The sequence below is a fragment of the Panthera leo genome, chromosome A2 (assembly GCF_018350215.1).
Source record: "Panthera leo isolate Ple1 chromosome A2, P.leo_Ple1_pat1.1, whole genome shotgun sequence".
Classification (NCBI taxonomy): domain Eukaryota; kingdom Metazoa; phylum Chordata; class Mammalia; order Carnivora; family Felidae; genus Panthera; species Panthera leo.
Window position 1 is genome coordinate 13709293 of NC_056680.1, and position 8554 is coordinate 13717846.

At 56.8% G+C, this 8554-nt stretch overlaps 1 protein-coding gene across 2 annotated transcripts; it reads left to right on the forward strand.

Moving 5' to 3' along the window:
• The first annotated feature begins 267 nt into the window (after positions 1-267).
• TMEM59L (transmembrane protein 59 like) lies at positions 268-5522 on the forward strand. 2 transcript variants are annotated; one of them, XM_042927497.1, is made up of 8 exons: positions 268-500; positions 1469-1625; positions 1727-1836; positions 2989-3141; positions 3723-3825; positions 4149-4266; positions 4368-4485; positions 4736-5522. In XM_042927497.1, exons 1-8 carry the CDS (start codon positions 336-338, stop codon positions 4862-4864), a joined length of 1053 nt encoding a protein of 350 aa, XP_042783431.1. In that variant the 5' UTR covers positions 268-335; the 3' UTR covers positions 4865-5522. The 2 variants fall into 2 exon arrangements, with proteins under 2 accessions (XP_042783431.1, XP_042783432.1); XM_042927498.1 differs by lacking the exon at positions 2989-3141.
• Positions 5523-8554: the final 3032 nt, after the last annotated feature.

Below are 8554 nucleotides of genomic sequence, written 5' to 3' on the forward strand. Positions count from 1 at the left end.
CCCTGGCGAACAGAGACGCCCCAGCCCATCACCCAGTTTGTTTCCTTTTGGCCCCAAAGCGCTGGCTGAGATTCTCTAGCCTGCATACGAGGGAGGTGTCGTGGCACCCCCGAGATGGGACAGAGGGTCCACCTGCCCCACCCCACCCGCTCCCCGACGGTGCCGCAGCGCAGCTCCCCCGCCCGTTCTCCGCATCCCCCGCCCCCCCTTCCCAGGCTGCCTCGCTCGGGTGACGTCAGCGACCCGGTCCCCGCCGCCGCCGCCGCCGCCGCCGCCGCATCCTCGGTGCCTGCCAGGAGCCGGCGTCCCCCGAGCCCCTCGCGCCCGGCACGGCCATGGCTTCGGTGGCGCTGATGCCGCTCCTGCTGCTGCTGCTGCTGCAGCCTCCACCTGCCACCCCCGCGCCTTCCGCCCGCGACCCCTTCGCCCCGCAACTCGGGGACACGCAGAGCTGCCAGCTGCGGTGCCGCGACCGCTATCCCGGTCCGCAGCTCTCGCAGGTGAAACGCATGCGGCGCCAGCCGGAGGACCCGAGACCTCCCTGGTGGGGGAGGGGTTGGGGATGCGGTTCCCACCGTCGGGAACGCGAGACGGGGGTTCTTCGGAGGGGGAAGGAGTCGGAAATGGGGCTTCCACAATGGGGATGGGTCCCTCTGGTGAGGGAAGGGCTGGAGTCTCTTCTGTTGAGGCGAGCGCAGGGGTCGGGTGTCCCTCCGATGGGGCTTGGGAGTTGCTCCTCCCGCGGAGGAAGGGCTGGGGAGGGGGGGGGTGTCCCTCTGATGAGGGAGGGTTTGGAGATGCAAGTCCCTCTGATGAATGCGGAGCTGGGGGGGGGGGGTCCCTCCAAAGGAGGGGCTGGGAGGGGGACTGAGGTGTCTTAGTCCGCTGCGCAAAGACCCTCGGGGCGCCCATCCCCCACCTCCCTCAGGCCTGACGGTCCTCTTCTCCTCCTCCTCCTCCTCCACCTAAGCGACTTCCACATCCTCCTCCCTCCCCTCCCCCCCAAGAGCTACCAGCCCTCATTCACATCCTCAGCACCCCCCCCCCCCCAGCTGGATCTCCATTTTCCCAGGCCAGAAAATACGATGAAACCTCCTCCTCTTAGCCTCCTCCCTCCTTCCTGAGGCCTGAGAATCCCCCTCAATCTCTGCCCTCCTCCCTGGAGCCTTGGTGGGGGGAAGGCATTTCTCTCCCTCTTATGCATTTTACAACCATCGCCCAAACCCAGTGCCCTCCACGGTCCATCCCCCTTCTCAAGCTCCCTCCCCTTCTCTCTTCCTCAGAGCTAAGAACCCCCACTAATATTCTTAGCCTTCCTCTCCCCACCACAATCTCTCTGGATTTGGGGGGGGGGGGAGGAGGAGGGAGAGGACCACAAATCTTCTATCTCCTGCTCTGAGCGTGTGCTTCCAGTGCAGACCTCCTCCTGCCCCTCCCCCTGGCCTGAGCCCAGTGTCCCCTCTCCCAGGCAGAGCTTGAGGAGGAGGACCCCACGGAGTCCCCATATGAGTATGACAGGGCTGTCCTGATCAGTGCTTGTGAGCGTGGCTGCCGCCTCTTCTCCATCTGCCGATTCGTGGCCAGGAGCTCCAAGCCCAATGCCACCCAGACTGAGTGTGAAGCAGGTGAGGGCTGGCTGGGTGGCCAGGGTGGGGAGGGGTGGCGGGGGAAGGGTCAGCCTTTAGTCACCCCTCCTGCCCCCTCCCCACTCCAACCCATCCCCCAGCCTGTGTGGAGGCCTATGTGAAGGAGACCGAGCAGCAGGCCTGCAGCGAGGGTTGCTGGAGCCAGAACCCGGAGCCGGAACCTGAACCCGAGCCTGAGCCAGAGCAGAAGGTGGGCACCCTCCCACCTGTGGCCCTGGGATTGTCACCACTCTTCTCTACCCCCTCCCTGCAAATCTGCACTCGTATCCAGAGTCTCCCAGGCTCTGCAGTCCATTCTGGGCTTACCGGGTGCCTGCGATGGAGTCAAGTCTGGTCTCAAGCCTCAACTATCACCTCTGTGATATGGGAAGTACTCTCTCCTCCCACCACCTTACGAGGAGGAAGAAAACAGCCACGGTTTGTCAGTCATTTGTCCTGGTCCAGGCTCAGCCATAATCAGCATCAGTCCCAAATTCCTCAGGCTACCTAGAGGCACCTGGGACAGCGCCACTCCCATTTCGTGCCTGCGAAGCAACTACCCGAGTTCATACAGTTAGGGCTGTACGAGATGGGATTTAAAGCCAGTGCCACCAAGGCTTATGAACACCTCTCCCCTCACTCGTCTTCTGTGCTGTTAGAGCTGACTTTATTGAGCACTTACTACATGCCAGGTGCTGGTCTGAGCACCTTCCTTGTGATGAACAGGTGGCCACTGTCATGGGAGCTGGGGCTCAGAACTGAGTTTCAGGGAGGGGCGACCCCCCCACCCCCACTGCAGGGAGAAATAATAATTGCTCACCTGTCATGTCCATAAGTGAGTCTAGGAAACCCTATATCTGGGGAAACTAAGGCACAGGACATCATTCATCACAGCCAGAGACCCATGGACCGAGATTCCCCAGAAAGCTCTTCTCCCTTCACCCATTTTCCTCCACCCCCTCCAGGCCTTCACTGTTCATAAAAGCACACTGAACTATCATTCCTTCCTATTCTGAATTCTCTGCTGATGCTGTCAAAATAAGAAGGATGGTGGTGACAAATTTAATAATAGCATCTACTACACATTAGGTGCTTGTGCTGTACCGTTGTCTAGTTGAACTCTCATAACACCCCCACGAGGGAAGAGAATCATCCCCATTTGAAGGTTCAGAGAGGGCAATCCACTTCTCCGAGGGCAACAGGAAGCCAAATGCAGCTCCTAAGGCCTGTGTTCGTTGTACGAAGCCCTGTTGCCCCAAACCACTTAGCAAATTCCAATCATAGTGAATGCTCCCAGCTCCCCTCCCGTTGGTGAACGCCCTACCTTGGTGACATTTCTGTGCCTTGGGCCTTCCCTTGGCAGAGAAAGGTCCTGGAAGCTCCAAGTGGGGCCCTTTCGCTCCTGGACTTGTTTTCCACCCTCTGCAATGACCTTGTCAACTCGGCCCAGGGCTTCGTCTCCTCCACCTGGACATACTACCTGCAGACTGACAATGGGAAGGTGGTGGTGTTCCAGGTGAGGGGTCTGGCAGGGGCCACACCAGCGTGGTGGGTGGGTGATCAGGGTAAGAAGGTGGGATGCGTTGGTTCTTGGCTCATGGGATGCAAAGTCCTCAGGTGGTCAAGGTTCAGACACAGCTAGATTCAGGGGTTCACTGTCTCACTCCCCTCCTTGACTCTGCTTTTTTCTGTGGTGGCTTCATTTCCAGGCAAGCTCTTCCCTCCTGATAGCTGGGTAGATGCCCAAGGCTCTAGATTATAACCTCTCTGAAGTTTTAACTAAATTGGGACTTACTTTGATTGGCCCTGGCTGGGTCATGTGACCATCTCTCGGCCAATCCCTGTGATTCTATTGGCTTGGTCAGGAGCTAAAAAGGATGGGGTCAAGATGAATCGAGATGCCCACAATAGCAGGGAACCACATCCTTGATGTCACAGCCCAGAGCCCCACAGAAGGGTGTCCTCTCTGCACCCAGTGGAACGATGTGCCAGTTGGGCATGGGACAACGTAGCCTTCATGGGCCAGAGATGTGCTTCCCAGGGCTAACGTGGTGACTTTCTAAGTGGCTCTTCTGTGCTGTCTTGTTCTTGACCCAGACCCAGCCTGTGGTAGAGAACCTGGGGCATGAAGGGGCCCGTCTGCAGCGAGTAGAGGTGACCTGGCGGGGATCCCACCCTGAGGCCTTGGAGGTACACGTGGGTAAGTTCTGAGGCTAGACCCATGCTCCTTCCACAGGCAGCTCCACTGCCATAAGGCATCCTCCTGGAAAATGAACCTCTAGGAATGGGATTTCTGTCTCTCAACTCTTAGAATTGCTTGGTCCGTCTCTTAGGGTTCTGTAGTCTGTTTCCCAGGATTCCATGATCCATCTCCTAGAGTTCCATGGTCCATTTTCCCGGGTTCTGATCTATTCCAGGACTGTATGTCCCATTGCCCGAGGTCCTGGCTTCCTTTCTCCTCTCCATGGCTGCTTTGATCTCTTGGGGGAGGTCTGGGAATTGCTAAGAGCAGACCTGTCTCAGACCCTGTAGGCCCCTTGGACAAAGTGAGGAAGGCCAAGATCCGAGTCAAGACCAGCAGTAAGGCCAAGGTGGAGTCCGATGAGCTGCAGGACAACGACTTCCTCAGTTGCATGTCCCGGTGGGTGACAGGACCCCGGGGGTGGGATGGGAGTGGAGCTGGAAGGGAGGGTCTCCCAAACCCCCACCAGGACCGCTGAGCGTGCCTTCTGGGTGGGTCAGGCGCTCAGGGCTCCCTCGCTGGATCCTGGCCTGCTGCCTCTTCCTTTCTGTGCTGGTGATGCTGTGGCTGAGCTGCTCCACCCTGGTGACCGCACCTGGCCAACACCTCAAGTTTCAGGTGGGCGGGGCCCAGTGGAGGGGTGGGAGAAGGACTGCTGCCTGGTCCTGAATTGGGCCACCCACTCTCCCCTGGAGGCAGGGTCTCCTGACTTGCTGTGTGACACTGGGCAAGTTTCTTCACTTCCTCATGAGATGGGGGGAACGATGCCAACCCATAGTTGACGTGACCTGAGATCAGGGGTGGGAAGGAGCCTTGGCAGGGTGGGAGCTCATTAGCCCTCCCTCCATCCCTCTTCCTCCCCCTGCAGCCCCTGACCCTGGAGCAGCACAAGGGCTTCATGGTAGAGCCAGACTGGCCCCTGTACCCTCCCCCGTCGCATGCTTTTGGGGACAGCCCCCCACCCTACAAGCTGAAGCTGGACCTGACCAAGCTGTAGGTGTCCATCCACCCATGCATTGCCAAGTGCAGGGGCTCCGCGAGCCTCGCTTGCCCTGTGCCCAGGAGTCCAGGCCAGGGTGGGACCATCCTTGGGCTCCTCTACCCCCGATGCTTCTTCTTTCCCCAGTCCCACTCCTTGCCCCTCTGGGCCCTGGGATTGCCACGCCCCCAATAGGGGGGTGGGATCTGGCCTTGGTTCCTCCCTGCCCCCCCTTCCCCAGAGTGTGCTACTTTGTCTTCTATCTTGTAGCTTCTTGAGTATTTGAGCCCCAGTTCTGTGCTGCCTTCCTCTTTCCTCTTTCCTCTCCTTTTGGAGGGTGGGGGCTGAAGGCACAGGGGAGTCACCTTGTGCTAGGGCCCCCTCCTTTTACCCACCTCACCTCCGGAGATCCAGTCCCAAGAGAGGAGGCCCCTGAGAGAGGAGGTGGCGGGCAGCTCCATGCTGGGAGGGCGGCTGAGACTGGGGTTGCAGCATGGGGGTCGGGAGGAATAAACCATGTATATAAAAGATATTTTGGACTGAGCCTGCTTCTGTCTGTCTTTCCATCTGTCCTTGGGAGAATAGCCTGGGCATGGCCAGGACCCCGGTCCACTTGGAGATGGGGACAGCCCTGGCAACTCCCCGTGGCTTAAGGAAGGACAGCCCCTCTGCCACCCAGCCCACATCACACTTCTGACTAGGGATGTCCCGAGAAAAGTGGCCTTTGCTACCTGCTTGGCCTGGATGGGTCAATACCCTTTCTTGCCTCCCTTTTAGGGTCCCTTCTGTGAGATGCACAGGTAGAGTCTTGAGGGGGGATGTTTGTTAATGTTGTGGCCATCAGGTTTCCATTGCCCTTTCTTTTGGGGACGGAGTTCTGCTCCACTGGGAGCAGCTTCAGGGCACTGACCTTGGGTCTTATCCCCTTCCCTACCCAAGAGATCCATACTTGGCATGACAAATTTTGTTTAATGTTATTTATTTCTGAGAGAGAGAGAGAGAGAGAGAGAGAGAGAGAGAGAGACAGAGCACGAGCTGGGGAGGGGCAGAGTGACAGAACGAGAGGGAGACACAGAATCCGAAGCGGGCTCCAGGCTCCGAGCTGTCAGCACAGAGCCCGACACGAGGCTCAAACTCACGAACCATGAGATCATGACCTGAGCTGAAGTTGGACCCTTAACTGAGCCACCCAGGCGCCCCCGTACTTGGCACGCTTACCCCGTACTTTGCATTTCAGGAGGCTTGCAGGACAAGAGCAGCCTCCCCCCACGAGGCCACAGCCACGGCTCTCCATCCTTCCTGTCCATTCTGCTGACTCCCTGAGATTCTTCCAATAAATCCTCTTTTCAGCCAACTGGAGTCGTTTCTATTGCCGGCAACCAGAGATTGCTGGGGAGAGTTTGGGACGAGGGGTGTGGTGGTGGTCAATGGGGTGGCGGTTTCCCAGGGCTGATGGACATCTATGGGTGACAAGTGGGCTGGGGGAGGGGGTTTAGAGGGAACAAGGTGTGGGGCTGATTATCAGCCCATCCATGCTTCACCTTACCTTGTGTCCCAGGAGGTGGCGATCCACTTGGGCTCTCTGCCTTTTGCTAGAGTCACCACAGGTGGGAGGTGGGAGGAGGGAAGAGTGAGAAGTCAGAGTGTTTCTCTTCTGGTGTCGGTCCCTGTATCCCCCAACCTCCAGCCTGTGCGTGGTCACAGCTCCTCGCTGTTGCTCTCCCAGGCTGCTGCGCCACCCCCTGTCGGTTACCCAACCCTGCCCACACCTCTGCAGATAGCCCCTTTATACAACTCCTGAAGCATCCATTCTGAGCGGCTCCTGCCGGCACCTTCCTCCCTAATACCATGAACATCAGGACTCAACATATAGACAATTTAGCCCCCAAGGGATTGTTCTGGGTCCTGGTGGGGTTTCAAGGCAGCCCCTTGGAACGTTGCCAAGAAATGACACCTGGGCAGAGGTAAGAAGCAACAGCAGGCCCGTGCTGCCCAGTAGAGCTTTCTGCAATGATGGAAACATTCTGTCTGCAACATCCCCACCCACATAACATTATGGGTCCCTTGCGATGTGGCCAGTGAGACTGAAGACTTCATTTCTCATTTAGTTAGAGTTAGTGTACATTTAAGGCTTTCCCCCTATTTTTGTGTGGTGGTAAACTATATATATCACATATTTTAATCTGTTTTTAAGTGTACAATTCTGTGGCATTAGGTTCATCGACAATGTCGTGTGACCGTCACCACTATTTAAGTGGCTACTGTAGGGGCTCCTGGGGGACTCAGTCGGTTCAGCTTCTGACTCTTGATTTCAGCTCAGGTCATGATCTCACAGCTTTATGAGTTCAAACCCTGAATCAATCAGGTTCTGCGCTGACAATGCGGATCCTGCTTAAGATTCTCTCTCTCTCTCTCTCTCTCTCTCTCTCTCTCTCTCAGCCCTTCCCCTGCTTGCACTTTCTCTCTCAAAATAAATAAATAAACTTAAAAAAAAAAAAAAAAGGCTACCGTAACTGCTCAGTCCAGTGCAAAGGGGACCCTAGTGGTCCTTTCCGCTTTGCCCACGGCCTCCCGTCTCATTGACTCCAAACACCTGGGTGGCATCTTGAGTCTTCCCTGTCCTCCCTCCACCTTATCCCATCCATCGGCAGAGCCTATCTCCCCCACCCCTCCAACCCACATGCTTTTCTTTATCTCCATGGCAACCAGCAAGGTCTAAGCTGCTACCACTTCTCAACCAACCACTGCACCTGCTTCCCCTTGGGGCTCCCCGCTTCCCCTCCAGCCCCCCTCCAGCTCCATGCAGCAGCTTGGAGCTGCCAGGATAAAGCGATCTGATCCCAGCTATCACCCGCTTCTGGGGTTTCCTGCTGCCACGAGGAGTCCAAACAGCCACATGTACCATTGAGGCAACCCACCATCTGGCCCCAATCACGTCTCCAATCACTTCCATGGAGGCTCTCCCCATCGCTCACTATGCTCCAGTCACACTGCTTCTCTCTGGATCCCTGGAGCCTACCTTGTTCCTTCCCGCCCCAGGGCCTTTGCATTTGCATGTGCCTATGCCAGGAACTCCCTCATGGCCCTGCTCTGCCCAAGTCCTCATCTAAAAGGGCTCCTAAGTCGGTTAAGCGTCCGACTTCAGCCAGGTCACGATCTCGCGGTCCGTGAGTTCGAGCCCCGCGTCGGGCTCTGGGCTGAGGGCTTGGAGCCTGGAGCCTGTTTCCGATTCTGTGTCTCCCTCTCTCTCTGCCCCTCCTCCGTTCATGCTCTGTCTCTCTCTGTCCCAAAAATAAATAAAAAACGTTGAAAAAAAAAAAAATTAAAAGGGCTCCTCCTCCGCAAAAGACATCCTGGCCTCCTCAGACTCCTCCTCCAGAAGCCCCTGTTACACCTGTGTTCAGTTCCTGCACCTGCGCTCACCACATTTATAGTTGATGAATGATCACTTATTTCAATGTTGGCCTTCTTCAACATAATTTCATAAACTCAATGAAGGCAGCTCCTGAGGGGCTCATGTGTGACCTGGCATCATGCAGTAGGTATTAATTGTTTTTGTTGGAATGTCTCCCTATTTCTCAGACCCTAGAAGCAGCCTCATCTGGTCAAGTCCCTTCCATACATGGGGTTAGACCTTTTCCCTCCCCTGCTGATCACCACCCCCTCATCATGAGTTGTTATTGCCCTCGGACATCACCAGATTTCCTC